The sequence below is a fragment of the Callospermophilus lateralis genome, chromosome 3 (genome assembly GCF_048772815.1).
Source record: "Callospermophilus lateralis isolate mCalLat2 chromosome 3, mCalLat2.hap1, whole genome shotgun sequence".
In the NCBI taxonomy this organism is placed as follows: Eukaryota; Metazoa; Chordata; class Mammalia; order Rodentia; family Sciuridae; genus Callospermophilus; species Callospermophilus lateralis.
In genome coordinates this window covers 148,038,868-148,058,276 of record NC_135307.1, presented here as the reverse complement: position 1 = coordinate 148,058,276, position 19,409 = coordinate 148,038,868, and the positions used below count along the sequence as shown (strand labels likewise).

The 19,409-nt window shown below is 44.5% G+C and overlaps 1 protein-coding gene across 4 annotated transcripts in view; it reads left to right on the top strand.

The window, feature by feature from the left end:
• Positions 1 to 1,445: 1,445 nt before the first annotated feature.
• The window catches only part of Apba2 (amyloid beta precursor protein binding family A member 2), a 63,871-nt gene continuing 45,907 nt past the window's right edge, over positions 1,446 to 19,409 (top strand). For all 4 annotated transcript variants that reach the window (XM_076848867.2, XM_076848865.2, XM_076848866.2 and 1 more), the window contains exon 1: positions 1,446 to 2,399. In XM_076848867.2, coding sequence (XP_076704982.1) covers positions 1,446 to 2,399 — 954 coding nt within the window. The remainder of the gene's footprint in view (positions 2,400 to 19,409) is intronic.

Genomic DNA, 19,409 nt, shown 5'->3' with positions numbered 1-19,409 from the left:
TGGAATACATTTTTAAAAAGGACCAACCATGATGCAAAAAAGGCATTTGTAATGTAAAAGTAGAGTTTAAAGGATACAGTGAACCCTTGAGTAACCACTCAGCCTAAGAAAAAGAACATGAACCAAACTTTTGAACACTCTTTCTAAGCCTTTGTCTGGATGCCAGCTCCTCCTCTCCCCTAGAGGACTGGAATGATGTTTTTACCAGTCTCCCTTCCTCCAGCCTTCTCTCCTCCATGCTGGATCCAGAGAGATGGGACTAACAGATACTGTGTTGTGCCCTTACTGGACATTGCCCAATGACTCTGCCTGGTTTGGGGGTTAAAATGCAAAGTCCTGGGCAGTGGGCTCCAGGGCCTCTCTGTTGTGGGCCCCCATGATCATTGCAGGGTCTGTGTGGTACCAGGATACGTGCCCTGCCGCCTGCAGCCCCATCCCTGTCCGTCTCCCCTTGGCCAGGCAGAGCTGCCTTCCCTGCCACACCTTTGGGCTTGAAAGCCTGGGCACTTACGTTGAGCTTCTCTGTTCATTACTCAAGACAGCACCCGCAATTTCAGACCCTTGGTGAATGCTGTTTGGTTTGGAGTGAGCAATGGGGAGAGGGTGGGACAAGCCGGTAGGGAAGGGGACTGGGATGGTCTTCAAGGAGCACAGATTGATTTATTTTGAATTAATATATAATTTTATTAAAAATTTATTGCAAAATAAAAGTAGTATATTGAATGTTCTACATTTTTACCATGTAACATGGTAAAAAAAAAATTCAAACTATTTGAAAAGAGTATTTAATACCCGTTTTTCTTTCTACATGGCATCCCTCTCAGTCCTCCTCCCAAATAGACATTTTTATTCTTATTTCATTTTTAAATGCCACATAGTAAATTTACCAATCCGGGGGTGCAATGTAATATTTCAGTGTCTACCTCATCATGGGGTGTGGAGTTGAACTGGGAAGATCTAACCTCCTTCCCCATCCATCATCATTGTCTTTGGATGGAAGCGTCCCCTTTTCTCTTTTGAGAGCAGCTAACCTGCTTATGGCCTTGTGACTTGGTCACCTGGGGAACCCGGAAGGGAGTGCGCCCAGTGTCGGGGTCAGGAATGAGCTTGTGAGCTGCAGGCCCCAGGCTGGCGTCCTGGTGACTGAGGGTGCCTCTCCTCTCCCTGCCACCTTTTCCTCCTGCGCTGCCTGTCCTCCTTGGCACCGTGGCATGTTGTTCCTGGCACATGAGGCAGCCAGGCGGGAATGTCACATTCTTTGAACAGATGTGCGTTCACATGGCTCTGAGCGAACATGGTGGCAAGGCGCGTGGGCGCGTGGGGTGGGCTGCGTGCTTGTTGGGCTGGTGGTGATCAGCCGTCGGTGGGATTCTGACTCTGTACTTTCCAACGTTCCTCCCCACAGTGACTGCCTCCGGGTGATGATGGCCGCGTGAGTGTCTGCCATGGCCCACCGGAAGCGCCAGAGCACCACGAGCAGCATGTTGGAACACAGGGCCAGGCCAGGCCCCATCCCCCATGGCCAGGAGCCTGAGAGTGAGGATGCAGAGCTGCCCTTGGAGGGCTATGTGCCCAAGGGCCTGGAGCTGACCACCCTGCGGCCAGAGAGCCCCACACCCGAGGAGCAGGACTGCCACAACCACAGCCCTGATGGGGACTCCAGCTCCGACTATGTGAACAACACCTCTGAGGAGGAGGACTATGATGAAGGGCTCCCCGAGGAGGAGGAGGGCATCACCTACTACATCCGCTACTGCCCCGAGGATGACAGCTACCTGGAGGGCATGGACTGTAACGGGGAGGAGTATGTGGCCCACGGCACACACCCTGTGGACACTGACGAGTGCCAGGAGGCGGTGGAGGAGTGGACAGACTCAGCGGGCCCACACCCCCATGGCCATGGGGCCGAAGGCAGCCAGGACTACCCAGAGAGCCACCTGCCCATCCCAGAGGACGAGCCCTCTGTGCTGGAAGCCCACGGCCAGGAAGATGATGGTCACTACTGTCCCAGCAAAGAGGGCTACCAGGACTATTACCCTTCGGAGGCCAATGGGAATGCAGGGGGTGCTTCCCCCTATCACCTGAGGCGTGGGGACGGGGACCTGGAGGACCAGGAGGAAGACATTGACCAGATTGTGGCGGAGATCAAGATGAGCTTGAGCATGACCAGCATCACCAGTGCCAGCGAGGCGAGCCCTGAGCACATGCCTGAGCCAGGGCCGGGGGACTCCACAGAGGCCTGCCCACCCAACGAGGCCAGCTGCGGGCCCAACAGGCATGAGGCAAGGCCCAAGTCGCTGAACCTCCCTCCCGAGTCCAAGCACCCAGGAGACCCCCAGAGAGGCTTCAAGGCCAAGACCAGGACCCCAGAGGAGAGGCCAAAGTGGCCCCAAGAGCAGGTAGGTCTTTCCTGTTCCCAGGGAATGGGGCAGAGGAGCCCAGAGAGCTGTGGTGTAGGCATGGCCGATGGTAAATCTGAGGCCTGGGTGAGGGACTGGGCTGCTTTTCCAGTTCAAAATGCGGGCTTTGTTCTTCCTTTTCTCAGTTTTGCGGTCACATTTCAGGGACGTTTTGATCACTCTTAAGCTCACCCCTCAAATTCAGGAATATCAGGAAAGTCTTTCACTGAGGGCTGACTGGCAGCTAGTGTCTTCCAGAAGACTCCCTACTCTACCCTGCCAGCAGAGGTTTGATTTCTGTTTCTGCAGATGGCAGAGGAGCATCTGTTTGATGGTCCCTGCCTCCCTGCCTCCCCCAAGTGCTTTCCTGAGGCCAGCAGGGCATTGATGAGGATGGGGGATTGATGGTGTTCATGCACTGACCTGACTAATGCCAAGGGTCAGCAGTGGTCATTGCATCCAGGTTACAAGTCTTCAAAGGCTGCAGGCTGCAGGCTTGGTGGGCAGTTAGCTATGAATAACCACTCTGTTCTGCAAATAATTATTTGAAAGCTTCACAAAGTTGGAGGATAAATGCATGCTGTTGAGGCCAGTGGATATAAGTATAGCTATATTTTCTTTTAATTATAGCCAAGTAAGCATGTACTGTAATAAACACATTTGAAAAGCTGCCATTCAAAAAAAAAATCCACCATGAGTACATAAAGAAGATACAATTATTAAACCTGTGTAAAGGAACATGTATTTGGTCCATTATATGGACTGCTTGTATATTTTTAAAATCTTAATTATTTTTTTCCCAGTAGAGTTCATGAGTTTGAAAACACACACACACACACACACACACACACACACACACACACACACACACATAGTGAAAGGTTGCATTTGGAATTGTGGTTAGATTTCTGGCACTTGCACTTGGTGCCTTTTTTTCTTTCTGAAGATTATCAAGTGTAAGTTCACTCTGGGAGTGTTCCTGTCATTCACAGAAATTCTGCATTCATGGAGGCCACAGATGTAAAGAAAGTGCTATTATATGCTTGTGGACATTGGGGGAGCTTTCTCTAGAGGTCAGGTGACTCTGGGCCCTGGATCTGGGCTTTAGGCCAAAATGCTGTCATCTTCCATCAGTCGCTGGCAGAGCCTGAACTTGTCCCCAGCAATAGTGATGGCACCACAGGGTTGCACAGGGTATGTGACGTACTGCATTTTGTTAATAGAATAGCATCCCTGTCAAAGATTTTGTCAAGAGAAAATTATCTTTAGAGCCTGTGGGGAGCAAGTTAGACCTGATCTTTTGCTCCTTTGTGCTTTGTGCTAAACAGATGCTAATTTGAGTGAGACTCTAGGCTGGAGAACTGGGGGATAAATGAAAGGGAATGAATGGAGGATGTTGGCTGTTTAAAAGGGCAGGAGCAGGTGAGGTAGTCCCCAGCCATTGCGGAGGACCAGAAGGAGGTCTGTTCTTCAGAGAAGAGGCATTGAATGGAAAAGCAGGCATCTTTGGTCCCTAAGCAGAGTGTGTCCTTGAAGCTAATGCTCTTATCCAATACACCGGAAAAGCTCATTTAAGCTGGCTAATGATGTAGAGCTTTTCTGCTTTCATTCATTTACTCACAAACTATTTCCATCCAGGAAAGAGCCTAGCAGTTCCCAACTCAGGGCTGACCAGGTCCCATATGAACGGGCCCAGTGCTCCTTCTGAGGACTCTATAGGGCCTGGCACATGTGGGCAGGGTCTTCACATCCTGTATTCCCAAGTAGCCCATTTTACACAAGAAACCCTTTGAAATTGGACCCCAAAGAGCCAAAGCTAGAAATGATTGTGAAAGCCAGATTCTGCATGAAGAGTATGTGCCAGGTGGTTTGGTGATGCCTTGTTTGCAACCACAGCCCACTTTCCTACAAGCAATCTCTTGCTTCCTTGGGGACAGCGAAGCTGTTCTGAGAACCAATAAAAGCTTGGTCTAAGACAGGTGCTCAGGGTATCACTGAGTCCCAAGCCCACCTCTCTGTTCCTAATGTCATCCATGCAGTTAGTGTTAGCATTGCCTAGATTTGAGACTGAGACAAAAAAGAATCTGCAAAGAGGATAGGCGATGTTGGCCTTTTATTTTATTTTTTATATATATTTTTAGTTGTAGTTGGACACAATATCTTTATTTATTTGTATGTGGTGCTGAGGATTGAACCCAGAGCCTTGCACGTACTAGGCGAGTGCTCTACTGCTGAGCCACAAACCAGCCCCAAATTTTGGCCTTTTAGACTGTCACTTTTTAAAGTGTGGCCATGGCCTATCCACACAGCATCACTGGGGTGGCCCACCCCAGAACTTCTGAGTCCTAATATGCATTTCAAGGAAATGCAATATTTTGAGAATTCAGTTGGAGGAAAATTGCATAACCTCCCTCTCCACCCCTTTTATTTATTGTAAAACTTGAAAAATTAAGTCACAGATACATTTTAAGAGGATAAATTGAGTATCCCTAATCTCAAAATCCAAAATACCACAAAATCTAAATCTTTTTGAGTACCAACCTGATGCTACTAGTGCAAAATTCCATACTTTACCTCCTGAGATGGCTCACAGTCATAATGCAGGCACATTAAAAAATATTGTGTAAAATTTCCTTCAGGCTTTGTGTAAAATGTGTGCATGAAGCATAAATGATTTTCATTCTTAGCCTTAGGTTTCATCCCCAAAGAATCTCCTTATGTATACGCAGATTTTCCACAATCTGAAAAAATCCCAAATCTAAAACACCCAAATCCCAAGCATTTTGGATAAGGGATACTCAACCTGTACTGAATAGCGTCTATTTAGTCATTGCCTCGATGACAGTAAGTATAACAGAGATTGAAATGGGAATATAAAAACTACATTTCTGATAGTCCCTGCCACCCCAACAGATGAGCTATTTTAATTTTTCTCTGTTTTTTTTCAGATTATAGAACATAAATAAATACATAGCAGTCATTATATCCCAGCTTTTAATTTTGTCATCCAGCTTTTAAAAATCAAACATGTCATAAGATGTTTCTCCATATTGCCACATAATTTTCGTGGTTATTTTTAGTGACCTTTTAATCTTTCATTTGGATGATGTGCCATATAATTTATTTGTCTACACACACAGCCATTAGCATGCAGGTTCAAGATGGCATTTTTCCTTATATGTAAGAAAATAGCTATACAAACTGTGCTTTTTATGGTGCATTACCTAAGGATAAATTCCTGTGTTCCACATCAGTGTTGACAATTCCCCCCCCCAAACAAAGTATAGTTTGATCCTCATTATCCATGGGTTCCATATTTGTGAATTTGTAGTCTTGCTGAAATCTATTTGAAACCCTAAAGTCATTTCTCATGACACTTTTGTGGTCATTTGCAAATATGGGCAAGGGCAAAAAATTTGAGTCACCTGCTCACATGTCTCCAGCTGAGACCAAGCAAGGCTTTGTGCTATTGTTTTTTTCCTCATGCTGTAAACTTTTCATGATATATTTGGTACCTTTTTTGGGATTATGTTTTTTGTGGGGTTTGTTGGTGATTTTTTGTTGTTGTTGTTGTTGTTGTTGGTGATAAAATGACCCCCGGAGCAGTGCTGAAGTTCTGTCCAGAGCTCCTAAAGTACAAGAAGGCTGTGAGGTACCTCATGGAGAAAACAAGTGTGCATTTGATGACTTTATTCAGGCATGAGTTATGACTGTTGGCCGTGAGAGCAATGTTAGTGAGTCAGCAACAATGAGGTGCATCCAGAACAAGAGAGAGGAAATACATCGGTCCACGTATCTAGCCACTCTAGAACATGTTAAAGTAGCATCTATAATGTGTGATGCAATTATGAAAAAGACATAAATATGGCTAAATTTGCAGATTGATGGAGATGATAACCAACTTTAATAAAGCCTAATGGACAGGCTGAAAGTCTAAGAAATGTGTGGTCTTATGATCCAGGGTTGGGGATCTCAGCTAGTAAAGAAATACTGCCTGTAATTATTTGTAAGAAATATCTATATTCAATGAAGTTCCTTTAAACAGTAAAAAAATACATAAAACAAGGTTCTGTGTTAATGGGTAGACAAAATGTGACTGGAGGCTCACAGGAACATAACCATATATCTGCCTCAGGAGCAGTAATTTAGTGTTCACTAATTCAATGTTTGTGGCAACTTGGCAAAACAGAACAACCATGAATGAAAATTGACTGTATGGTTGCCCCTCAGCATTCCAGGTGGATTGGTTCCAGGACTCCTCTGTGAGTACCCAAATCAGTACAGACTCCAGTCCCTTACATAAGTTTTATATGTTGTATTTGCATATAAACTACATCCTCTTGTATACTTTGAATCATCTCTAGATAACTTAAAATACTTAATATGTTGTAAAAGCTGTGTAAATAGTTGTTATACTTTCTCATTTAGTGATAATGACAAGAAAAAAAATTATTATGCGTTCAAAACAGATGCAGGGTTTTCTTTTTCCCCCTGAATATTTTTAGTTTGCAGCTGGTTGAATCCCCAGATATGGAACTTAGATGCAGAGGGTCAGCTGTATTTGGTTGGCAAATGATTTGTGGAAATTTTAAAAACTTTCCTCTTCTTAGAACTTCATTCATTGCTTGCACATCTCCTGCATTAATTCCCTGAATCACTGTACTGACTGGCCAGCATGCCTGAATATTCTGGATCATTAATCCCTTTTCTCTCTTTGTGTGACCTGTGGGGAAAATACAGACCTAGTCTCACATCCTAGGAGATGGATGGCCAAGACTCATGAACTTCTCAGACCTCTCCTGTATGGCTCAATTCTAGTATGATTACACATCAACCTCAAATGGTGGTGATGGGAACATACCCTTGTCACCATTGGAAACCTTTGCCTCTGCATTTCTTTCTGGAAAGTCCATGGGTTACAGTAGAGGTGACAGTGGTGGTGGTGACTGTAGCACCATATGAAGGGTTTTATATATGGTTTCAGGAACTTCTAGGACAACCCAAGATATAGGAACAAGGGTTAGTCCCATGGGACAACTGGGACATTTGATCCCTACGTGGGATAAGTACTTCACCTTTGGTTAGAGTGTAGGAGGGCTAAACAGACTGTGTTTCACCCAAACTTATGTCTGTAGCCACAGCACTATGTAGCCCTTGACAGGCCTCCACAAAAGATAATGTTTGAAAATGTCTCACAGTGTGCCTGAAAGTCCAGCAGCCTGTGAGTGGGCTAGTGTCCATAGCCTGTGATGGCTGCTTCTGCCCAGTTGTGAATTTTCTTGGTATTAAAAGGCTCGCCATGCTCTGCTGTTTGCAGCAAGTGTGTCATGGCACCAGTGAGGTGACTGGTAGACGTTGAGGCTCCAGTCTTAAAAATGAGCCAAACTTAGGTTCTGACATGTCCTGATTTCATGAGGGCTCACGACACAGCTCAGACAAGTCTAATAGAAATGATTCACATGACATTTTTCTTAATTTTATGGAGCTGTGTTGACATGAATTACTGATTTTTTTTATGTGCAGGCATTAAAGAATACATGAGTCAGGACCAGCCAGGCGGTATTAATTGTCTCAATGAAAGTGGCATGTCCATTCCTACCATTGTGGTCCTCTGCTGTCCTGCAGTGAGGTATGAAAGTGAGGGAGGACCTCAGCCAGGTATCTGTAACCTGGCTCTTCTCTCACTGCTCCAGAGTTAAGCTTTGGGGACCTGACAAGCCACTGGGGCACCTCCTGGGAAAAGAGCAGGTTGCTGATTCATGCTTCACTTGGACTGCCCACCTGTGTTCCTGGGGGGCACTGTAAGGACATCTCTGTCTGGCAACAAAGATTCTGTTTTTGTGGGTCTGTGGCATGGCCTGAGATAGCAGGTGCTTTGAGTGCCTCTGGGTGGTCTACTAAGCATGGCCTGTTTTGGAGTCCCTGTCCCTCCTTTCTTCTTCACCTAGAACCTTGTGAAGTCTATCATCAGATAAGGTATTCTGAAAAGGTCTGCTCTGAACCAGAAATTCTGCCATTAGAGATTCAGTCCTTTGGACCCTGGGGATTTCCGGGGCTACTGGCATTCCTCAATGATTCAGTTGAAAGTATTTGATTTACACAAAAGTTGTGTTCTGCAGCTCTATACTTTGGGCCTGCAAACAAAATACATATTTTGATTTTTGGAGTGTTCATGACTTCTGTTCATCACCTGTGCTTTCTATAAAGAATGCTCTGATGATAGCAAAAGAAGTTAAAATTTAGGGCTGGGGTTGTGACCCAGTGGTAGAGCGCTTGACTCACACATGTGAAGCGCTGGGTTTGATCCTCAGCACCACATAAAAATAAATTAATTAATTAAAGGTATTGTGTTCATCTACAATTAAAAATATTTTTTAAAAGTTAAGATTAAAAAAAAAGAAGAAGAAAAGAAAATCAATACATCATGAGCAACTTAATACAACAGTTAAAGTGAGACATGCCACGGGGCCCTGAGCCACATTGAACTCACAAGTGCCCATTACTGCTTAGTGTAGAGATTCTTGGACTGTGATCTGGCATTTGATTGAGAATTGTTTTGCAAAGGACTTTTCAAGATTGTGATAGGAATACAAGTACCAAATGGGCAGACAAAATGCTAAATGTACAGGCAACCTTGACCAGTCCCCTAGTTGTGAGGCAGTGACACCTTGTATATTCTGGGCCCCATTTGGTGACATGTGAAGCAAGTCTTAGCTCCCACTTTAAAAAAGAGGATGGAGAGAGGAGTGCTGTGTGGTTTTTGGTACCTAGGGACCCCCGCCCTCTATTGGTATGCAGTGGGGTAGCAGGAGTCCAGATGAGGGAGGCCGTGCAAAGAAGGGATTGGAGGGTTGCATTATATCCAGGAGGGAATGGTCTGTCCAAACCTGTTGCACAGGTAAGATGGAGCTGGAGAAAGAGTTTGCAGTTGGTGCTGAGTACAGGGGTTTTCAGGGATATGGGCATGGCCCAATCAGAGGAATTTCCTTCCCAGCTCCCTGCACCTTGGTAGAATTCAGCTTGCTTCGTCCCTCCCACAGCCCACCACCAGATTCTGCTGCCCTCCCCTTCCTTTGCCCACCTGGGGCATCAGACCAAGAACTTCTGAATCTGTCCATGGGAGAGATGTTCTGTGCTCCATGTTGCCTGCACAGAGCCCTTTCCCAGAACCCTCCTTTCCCAGCAATGTGAAAGGTGACCTCTGCACCTACCTTTATTAATTCCCAGGACTGCTTTGAAAAATAAAATCTTGCGGCCACAGCCTTCAGGTTGCTATTAGCCCCTCAGCTTGCTCTAAGCTTTCAGCCTGATTTTTTTTCACTTATTTGCTGAGCCAGCAAAACTGCCAAACTTGATTTTTTTTTTTTAAGAAACCTTTTGATGACTTATTACCAGCGTTTGTTATTATTATTAGGGAGCAGTTTATTTAGCAGATTGCTTCTAGGGCTTTTAAACCTAATGAAAGCCAGGGTTTCTAAAAGAGTATTTCATTTTTTAAAGACTTAATTAACTAATTTATATTTATAATTTTGATTTTACATATTTGTGGGCTATAGTGTAATAATTTAATCAGGTATACAATGTGAAATGATTGAATCAGGGTAGTTAGCATTAACAACTCCTTAAGTATTTTAAAAATATTTCCAATTAACAGGTACTAATAGGTCAGATCCTATAAAGCCCTTTCACTAACAGTCATCTGGAAAGTAACCTCTTGGTCCTTGGAGAGTGTGCAGAGTGCAGTGGTTAGGAATACAGGTGCTAAGGCTCACAAGCCTGGACTCCATCCTGTTGCAGTGGTTACAGATCTAGAACATTCCAGTTCTGTTACCTATCACTTGTGGGCTGGGGCTGGGGCTGGGGGAAGGCTTCTCTGGATCTGGGTCTGAGTGGATGGTAAGGGGCATGCAGTGCTTGCCCTGATGATGATAGACTGTAGTTTATGGGAATCTCTTTTTGGGTGGGGGAGGCAATTTGGCTACAGACTATGCTGGGCAGGACGAGGGACACTAGTGAAGCAAGATGGTGACCCAGGGAGGACTAAGCTCAGCTGGTAAGACAGCTCAGGAGGAAGAACCAGGTCAGGCCAGAGCTGCTGAGGAGCTGATGGAGTGGAGTGGCTGCCACTGGTGTCCTCAAGTTCTTCCCTCTCTGCAAGCCTCTCCCGGGGAGGGGACGGGGGTGGGGGGTAGATTCTGATCTACTCCCCATCTTAGGGACATCCTCAGCCTTTTTCTGCTTTGCAGTTGTGATTTGAGGGATACAAGACACCCCTCAGCTCCCATGGCAGCTCTGATTTTCTTATACCCAGTTTCAAGTTGAAAATGAGCTAAGAACTCTCGGCTTGTTTTCCAGGCAAATATGTTGTGCTGGGGACCCAATGTCCATCACTAATTCCACGTGCTGCCTAAAGCTTTCTTAAGCTTGTGCAACTTCTCCCTGGTTTTCTCTCATAAAGCCCACTCTCCTCAAAGTCCGCTCCCTGCCAGTCTGCCCCTGAGTCCTGCGCTGGCCGGCTCTGCATCTCCTCCAGTCCAGCTCATGCCGATTGGCACCTGTGGAGTACAGACACTGGGGATGCCAAGATGAAAATGGCATGGTCCTGCATTTCCAAACTCTTTCTGGAGGGAGTCAGACATGAAGAGACTTCTCTCCCACCTATTGCATCCAGCTGGGACTGGGAACTCAGGAGAGATGCCCACTCAGCCTGGGTGTTCCAGGCAAACTTTGGGGATAGGCTCCAGAGCCTGTGAGAAGCAGAGTGGCTCTGGGACGTTGAGAAATCAGCCAATAAAGTGAGACTAACCTTGGAAGTGCCTGTGTGTCCTCAGCATGGAGTGGGAGTAGAACTGTGATGGGGCCGTGACTTCCAAAAGAGGATAAGGGAAAGCAGAGGATCTGGGTTGAAGATAATGGATGGGAGTAGGAGGGAGAAGGGCCATTGGAGATGAGGAAGGGAGCTAGGAGAAAATTGGGGCATAGGAGCTGAGAGGCAGGACATCAGGAAGGCCAAGTGCAGCAGGGCAGGTGGGGGGTTATCTTTCTGGGATGAAAGCACTTTGTGACTGTGGCTGCTGGGGTCTGGGGGTAGCCTGAGGCAGGTCTGGTGGATTGGGAGGGCAGAGAGTTGCTCTTGAGAATGGAAGAGGGAGATGGGTGTTGTCTGTAGGAACATATAGAGAAGGACCTAAGAATGTGCTAGCAAGGAGAGGACAGTCACTGGGTGTGACTCAAATGCACTCCTTTTCTAATGGTGTATGTCTAGGGCAGATTGTCAGGGATGAAAGAGGAGGATATAGGACCCAAGGCAGGGAGCTGGCCTGTGTGAAACTCCCTCTCTTTGCTCCTGGAGGTGCTTGGGCTTCCCATCATTGGACCCTTGCAGCACCTCACATGTATAAGAGCCTTAGAGAGACAGACATCCAGCTGACAAAGTTGGCTAATCACATGACATTCCCTGGGAAGTACAGGGCTCCATGGAAGAATTTTTAGAAACATTATCTGTTTGGGAAGAAAGCCCACACAGCTGAACATTAGATGTAGAAATGCATACTGTTTCATGTGCACATTCACTGAGATGTGACGGCATGACATGGCAGATATGGGATTTTCACCAAATAGCATTCAGCTTACAGCCAGTGCTAATCAATTACTAAGAAAGGCATGGGCCTATGGTAATAGGGGTCTCATCAAATATAACTCCCAACCCTATGTCAGATAACAGCATGGATGGTGCAGGAACACTAAGCACAACTCAGACACTTGAGAAGGAGTGTTTTGAGGGAGGAAATGGTGCATCCTGGAGCAAATGATAACTTCCAAAAGCTGCCAAGTCCAGGTTTGTAGCCAATCCCACCATCGACCTTCACAGCAGAGAAGCTGGCTTTTCTTCACCTGAGACCAAGCCAAGGCCCGTACAGTTGGAATTGAAGGATGTTCAGCACTAGAAGTGCAAAATCTCATTGTCCAGGTCCTCTTGTTTCAATAGCTAACATGTGACCCAGGTCTGCATCTGGCCCTGGTCCACTTAAGAGGTATTAGATGGGAGGAGACTGCTCCATAAGAGTAACTCAGGGCAAGATACTGCTGTTGGGGGTTATTGCTGGTTCACCTGCCTCTCTCCTAGATATGCCCTCCTCTTTCCTTTGGCCCTTACAAGTGGCTTCTTGCAAGTGGCTTCTGATTCCACCTTGGAGATTTGTCTGTCCACTCTAATTTCTATCGCAGCGCTACCCCTGCCCCTGACACTTCACGCCCAGCTTTTCCTCAAGGCAGCCCTTAGTACCAGCTGGGAGCTGTCAGTTCCTGACATTCACTTTGAGTACTCTGGGTTCATCTACTTTGGACCATCATGCACTCCTATGCCAACTCCCCCACCCAGCATCTTCTTTGTGACCACCCCACACCCAGGCTAATGCCTCTGCACTCCTGTGGTCACCCCTTCTTTCTTTTTAGACACTGAAAAATAGAAGCTCTTTCTTGCTTAATATCTTATCAATATTTAATGTCAACCTCCCTTTTAAACGCCAAGAAGAATGAAACAGAATGAATTAACTCAGGGAATTCCATCACCTGTAATCTGAGCATAGGCAGAGATCATGTGGGCTGTTAAGATTTTTCAGGCACTTGTGGAAGGATTGTTTGTTGCTCTGTGCCACAGTCATAGTAATGAAGTATGAAAGAAAAGGCTTTTTACATACAATAGGATATTATTTGGCCTTAAAAAGGAAAGAAATTCTGACATTTGCTATTACATGGATGACCCTTGAAGACGTTATGCTAAGATTAGCTGGATGGAAAAATTGCAAGTGTTTGCAATCAGCTAGTAGATCCATTGGCAGTGAAATGTGCTAAGTGAAATGTGCCAGTCACAAAAGGGTAAATAAGGGTGAATCCACTTATGAGCAGCCTAGAGTAGACAAATTCATAGAGACGGAAAGTAGAATGGTGTTTCCAGGGGCCTGGGAGAGGGAAGTGGAGTGTTAGTGTTTAATGTCTGCAAAGTTTCAGTTTTGCAAGAGTTCTGGAGATGGGTGGTGGGTGCTGGGTGCACATCAGTACGAATGTACGTACACCTAAAAGTGGTTAAAATGGTTAATTTTAGGTTATGTTTATCTACCATAATAAAAGAAAAAAAGAAAAGAAAAAGTTTTGGGTCCTTGACTTTCTTGAGCCAATTTGGATCATCTAAAACCCAGTTGAATCATCTAAAACCAAGTTGAGCCCATCTGATACTGTGTGTAAGCAGTATCATGCAAACAAACAAAACTATTTTCTGCCAATCAGAATGAATTTGGTCCATCCATAGCAGAGAGGAGGTAGCCACTCCATTTGGGCTGTGGACCCTGGTGTGTGTGGTCACAAGATGTGGGTCCACACATCTCTGGGAAGTTTCAGGAGGATGTAAAAGCTAAAATGAATCATGAGTAGCAGATCACATCTTGAGTGGGAAGAGGAATCTTCCTTTCTCTGCTTCTAGGTCTTGTTCAGTAGCGAACATGATTCCATCTTGGCAGGAGTATCAGGAACAAAAGTTATTAAAACTCTTGGGACTATTTACATAAATCATAGGCTCCTGGCTTATTGTAAAGTGGTTGAGGTCATACCTTTTAGTATCATTAAAATAAATGTATATGCCTTGACTTATGATGGGGTCATATTTCAATAAACCCATAAATCATATATTGAAAATATCATTAAGTCCAAAATGCATCACCTACTCCTAAGTTACTGAACATCACAGCTTAGCAACACAGCACACTAGAGAGTGTTGTTTGGTTATCCTCCGGATGGCACAGCTGATGGGAGCTGTGGCTGGCTGCTGCTGCCTGGCATCGTGAGAGACCATTGGACTGCAGAGCCCACAGCCCCGGAAAAGATTCAAATTAAAAATTAAAAGTAGTTTCTACTAAATAGTATTGCTTTCATACCATTATAAAATAAAATCATCAAAAATCTAAACATCGTAAATCAAGAACCATCTACCATTACAATCACTGCTAATGCTACTATTCTCTGTCCTTTCCCACAAGTTTAAGAAAAGCAAATATAAAAGTTGAGCAGGGAGATTTAGTAGTAACTAACTGAAATATTGGAGTCTTCTTTGTATATTACCTAGTGAAACTTGTTTCTCAAATTCTGAATCATAGGTCTTTGTTTTAATGTCTGCAGCCATAGGCAGTGCCTCTGAGTCTAAATGCAGCTGTTTGTTATTTAGGATTTAGAACTAATTATATTGACTGAAACAAAGGACTCCTTTTCCTATTAGGAGAATAGAGATCTTGTACTAGCAATTCCATGCTGGGCATGACAGCCTGCACAGACTTGTTGAAGTTAAATACAGAAAATGCCCCCTGGAAATTGAAGCCCAATATTGACTTAGTACTGGACATTTACTTTCCTTTTGACTTGGGCACCTTTGTTTCATTCCTTTTTCATATGTCAAGCTAGTTTTCTCAGCATGTGTGTACAGGGCTCAAAGATAAGTGAGGGGCAGCTAGGGGAATTCAGGAGATGTCCCAGGTCAGACCCTCAGGAGAACCACAGGCTCGAGCTGCCAATAAAGCCAAGTGATTGCTTTTTAGTTCTGGTGGGTTGTTGTCATTCAACTCCATGTACATGGGCTTTCTTGCTTTTAGATTAGTCGGATGGAAAAATTGCAAGTATTTGCAGTCAGCTAGTAGATCCATTGGCAGAAGGATTATGGAGATGATGATGATTATTATTATTTTTTTATTTTATTTTTTTACAGAGCTGGGAATCAAACCTAAGGCCTTGCACATGCTACACATCTGCTGTACCATGGAGCTATACCTGCTGACCCCCATATTTAAAAAATTGTAGTAATAGATACATAACATAAAATTAGTTATTGTAAATATTTTAAAGTGAACAATTCAATGACCTTTACTGCAGTGCTATGCAAGCACCACCACCGTCCACTTCCAGAATGTTTTCATCACTCCAGAAGAAGATTCATTTTCTGTTAAGTAGTCACTCCCTAGTATTCCCACCCCCAGCCCCTGGAAATGACAAATATGTTTTCTCTCTCTTGGGATTTGTCTACTTGTTGTATGTCATATCAATTCAATCGTATAATCTGTAGCCTTTTGAGTCTGGCTTCTTTCACTTAACAGGTTTTCCAGGTTCATCCATGTTGTAGTGGGTGTCGATACTTCATTCCTTGTGGGGCGCTGAATGATACTCCATAGGATGGATAGACCATATTATGTTCTTCCTTTCACCTGCTGCTAGACATTTGGGTCGTTTCTACTTTTGACTAATGTGATCAGTGCTGTTATGAACATGTGTACACAAGTTTTTTTGAGTAGATGTTTGTTTTCAGCTTCTGGAAGTACATAGCTAGGAGTGGAATTGCTGGGTTATATGGTCATTTAGCATTAAACAATTCCTCTTTTAGGAATTACAGATGCTTTCTACAATGGCAGGACAGTTTTCATGCCCACCACACATGCTGGTTACTCCAAAATGAAAACAACAACAACAAAAAAACCTTGATTGGGTGATCTCTGGGCTCTTCTTCTCTCAGGCCTCATCTCTTTTGTTCACATGTGTACTTGTTTATACCTTGTTTTATCCCATGGAGGGTTTAAAGCTGGCAGGAGTGCTGATTTCTGTCTCCGTATGGGCCCATGAACCGTGCCAGGTCAGGGCCATTGTTGTACACATCTTCCTGCTCTCAATAAGAGATGCTTTGCCCAGTGCTGTCTGCACGACAAGTAGTTACTGGAGCTGGCTGTCTTTGGAAGGTGCTTGATAAGGGGTTGAATTGCAGAGGTGAGTTTGGAAAAATACAATTCTGCTCCAAAATGCTGGGCTGGGAACAAAACATTCAGTGCCTCCCCTTTTCAGGGCTCTGTGAAAAGAGAGCGAATGATGATAAGTAGATACATCCAGGTGGTCCAAATGGTCAGTGGGGGAGGAGATAGCTCAGCAGACCAGGCACAGAGAACAAAGCCAGGCCTAAGTGGAAGAACCAGCCTGTCAGTCCCCGCATAAGGCTGCCAGGTTTAGCAAATAACAATACAGATGCCCAGTTGAATCAGAATTTCAAATGGGTATAGAGTTTCAGTTTTATAAGACAAAAAGTTACAGAGATGGATGGTGGTGATAATTGCCCAACATTATAAATGTAGTTAAACATCATTGAGTTGTACACTTAAAAGTAATTAAGAGGGGTCAGGGGTGTAGCTCAGTGGTACAACTAGCACGTTTGACAACCTGAGTTCTATCCCAGCATGGAAAAAAAATAGAGGGAGAACTTAAGAGGGTAAAACTTATGCTATGCACATTTTACCATGATTTAAAAAAATGGATAACAATTATATTTCATAAAAATAATGAGTAAGTTTTGGTATAGATGTATTCTATGAAATATCTGTGGACACAGGGGTTCAGGAGAGGTGTCTCTTCCCTTCCTCCTTCTCTCCCATTCACAGGCCTGCTTAGGGGTTTTTAAAGGACAGACTGACTGACCAGCTGGTGTCCCTAATGTCTTTTGTCATGATACTTTTAAGCCATGGCTCTGCTTTGAGAAAATGATCACCCTCGTGGGAGTAACTATTAAAAGAATAAATACTTTACCCAAGCTCCCGTTCTCAAGATAAATATCACAGGAGTGACCTGAATTGTAAGAGGAACAGAAGGAAAAGAACAAGGGTTGTAATTTTTTTCTGAGGCACATCTGTGACAGGAGGTAGATTCAAGGACTTTTGAAAGAAGATGTCCATGATCTGAGTTAGACCTTCAAGCTGACCCTGGGGTTTAATGCTCTCAGCCCGTCTGTCCTCGGATGTCTCATTGTGCAGCTAGGTTGGATGGAGGAAGATGTCTTTGTTGGCGGACCAGATGAGCAGGGATGACCGACTCTTGAAAAAAGGAAATTTGAACTGATTCCCAGAGAAGGCCATTGGCTAACTGAGCCATTCATTAGCCCTGGGGATTCTCTGTCATGGGGTCATGTTTGGGGGGGGTAGATGTGACAGTCTAGTGGACTCACTGTGAGCTGGCTTTGAGCTGATGTTCTTTGTCCCTAACTTGAGCTGCAAACATGCTTGTAATTCAGGAGAATGCTTGGAAACTTTCTACTTTTATTACAGATGGTGTGAGTTGAGTGGGTGGGTGCTAGTTTGTTGTTAGTTCATCCAAAGTAATGCAGGTTATATTGCTGTGTTTTCAGTTTAATCAAGCAGACAAATCAAAATTGACACTTTGAAAAAAAAAAAAAAACCCAACCTTTAGTTTGCACTAACTGGAGCCAAGATATTTATGAGAATGATTTATTCACATTAGTATATTTTTATTAAGGGCATTTATCTCTGCCCTGGACAACTGTCCCTGGATTCTAGCATGTTATCACCAGTCCATGCCATCCTGCATATTAATTTTCTCTCATCCCATCTCCACAGGAGGGGTTTCCCCACCCCAAGAGCATATTTCACTTCATTTGCTTTACCCCACCGTGTTCTCTGGGTGGGTAACAGATACAGGTTCCAGCTACTGGCATTGAGAATACCCCATGGTAGTTACTTAGTAAGGGATGGGACCTTCTTGTCCCTGTTGGGTATGGGCGGGGGTTGAGAAAATCCTGGCTGGTTTCTTATTTTGAGGTGTGGCTGGCTGCTATACTTGGGGAAAGGCACAACAGGATTTAAATAACATTTTTCACTTAAGAAGCCAGGAGCCCCAAATCCACATTGGGCCTCGAACCATGTGAATTTCAGGTTCTGCATTCTGTGCTGCCAGCCCTCCCTTTCAGCCCACTAATATGAAAATCAGAGCACCAGATGGGCTTTCCCAAGGAGAAACATCACAGGCCCACCCCCTGCCTCTTTCAAAATCAACCCTGGCTGTTTATCATGAGATGTGGTTGTCATGGTGATGAGCAGCGCTCACTCGGGAGGGAGTTAGAGGAAATGCTGTCATGAACGAGGTCAAGCCTAGGGAGGGCGCGCCATACGGTGGCCCAGCACCAGAGAGTTCCATGGGTGCAATGTGGGGGGTGCAGACATCCAGCCAGTGCCCCCTGGCCTACCCATGAGCCTTGTCCTGAAGTCTCATAAAGACACAGTGGCTGGCCTGTTCCCAATCTTGTGGGGAGCCACAGTCTCATGTTGCTTCCTCCCTAGAGCTGCATAGAGTCTTTGGCCCTCCCTTTGCTGAAAAATTAGATGCCACCCCCAGCTTTTGCATTTGTAAGAGGGGTATCATGAACCCAGTTTCATTTGCTGATTGGTAAGCTGGTTTCTTTGGGAGTTTTCTTGGAGATGGATAGTTCCCTTTAGCCCTCAGTAAGGTAGCATAAGTCTTCAGGAAACGAAGTCCCCGTGGGCAGGTAACTACTCTGGGGAGCTTCTACGTAAGAGGGCAAAATACTGACCTGCTCTAAGTGCCCCTAAAAACAGCAAAGTGCACCCGACAGAGTTTTCTGCATTTATTCTCATCCACCAATTTAGGGTTTTTAAAAAATATGATATTAACCCTTTGGCACTGTATGTGTGAATGTGTGAAGTATGGACATTTCTCAAAAAATTTTAAAAAATTACAATGTGATCCAGTGATTCCACTTGTGGTTATATATCCAAAAGAATTGAAAGCAAGATTGCAATGACATTTTCATGCCTGTGTTCATAGCAGTATCATTCACAGTAGCCAAGGGGTGGAAACAATTCAAGCATCCATTAATGGACGAGTATATAAACAAAGTTTGGTACATATATATCATGGGATGTCATGCAGCCTTAAGAAGGGAGGAAATTATGACACCTGATATAATATGGATGAATCTTTTTTATTTTATTTTTTTGAGTTATCAATGGACATTTATTTTATTTATTATACGGGGTGCTGAGAATTAAACCCAGTGCCTCACGCATTCCAGGCAAGCATTCTAACACTGAGCCACAACTTAGGCCCCAGTATGCATGAACCTTGAGGGCAACATGCTAAATGACATAAGCTAGTCACAAGGGGATAAACACCAAATGATCC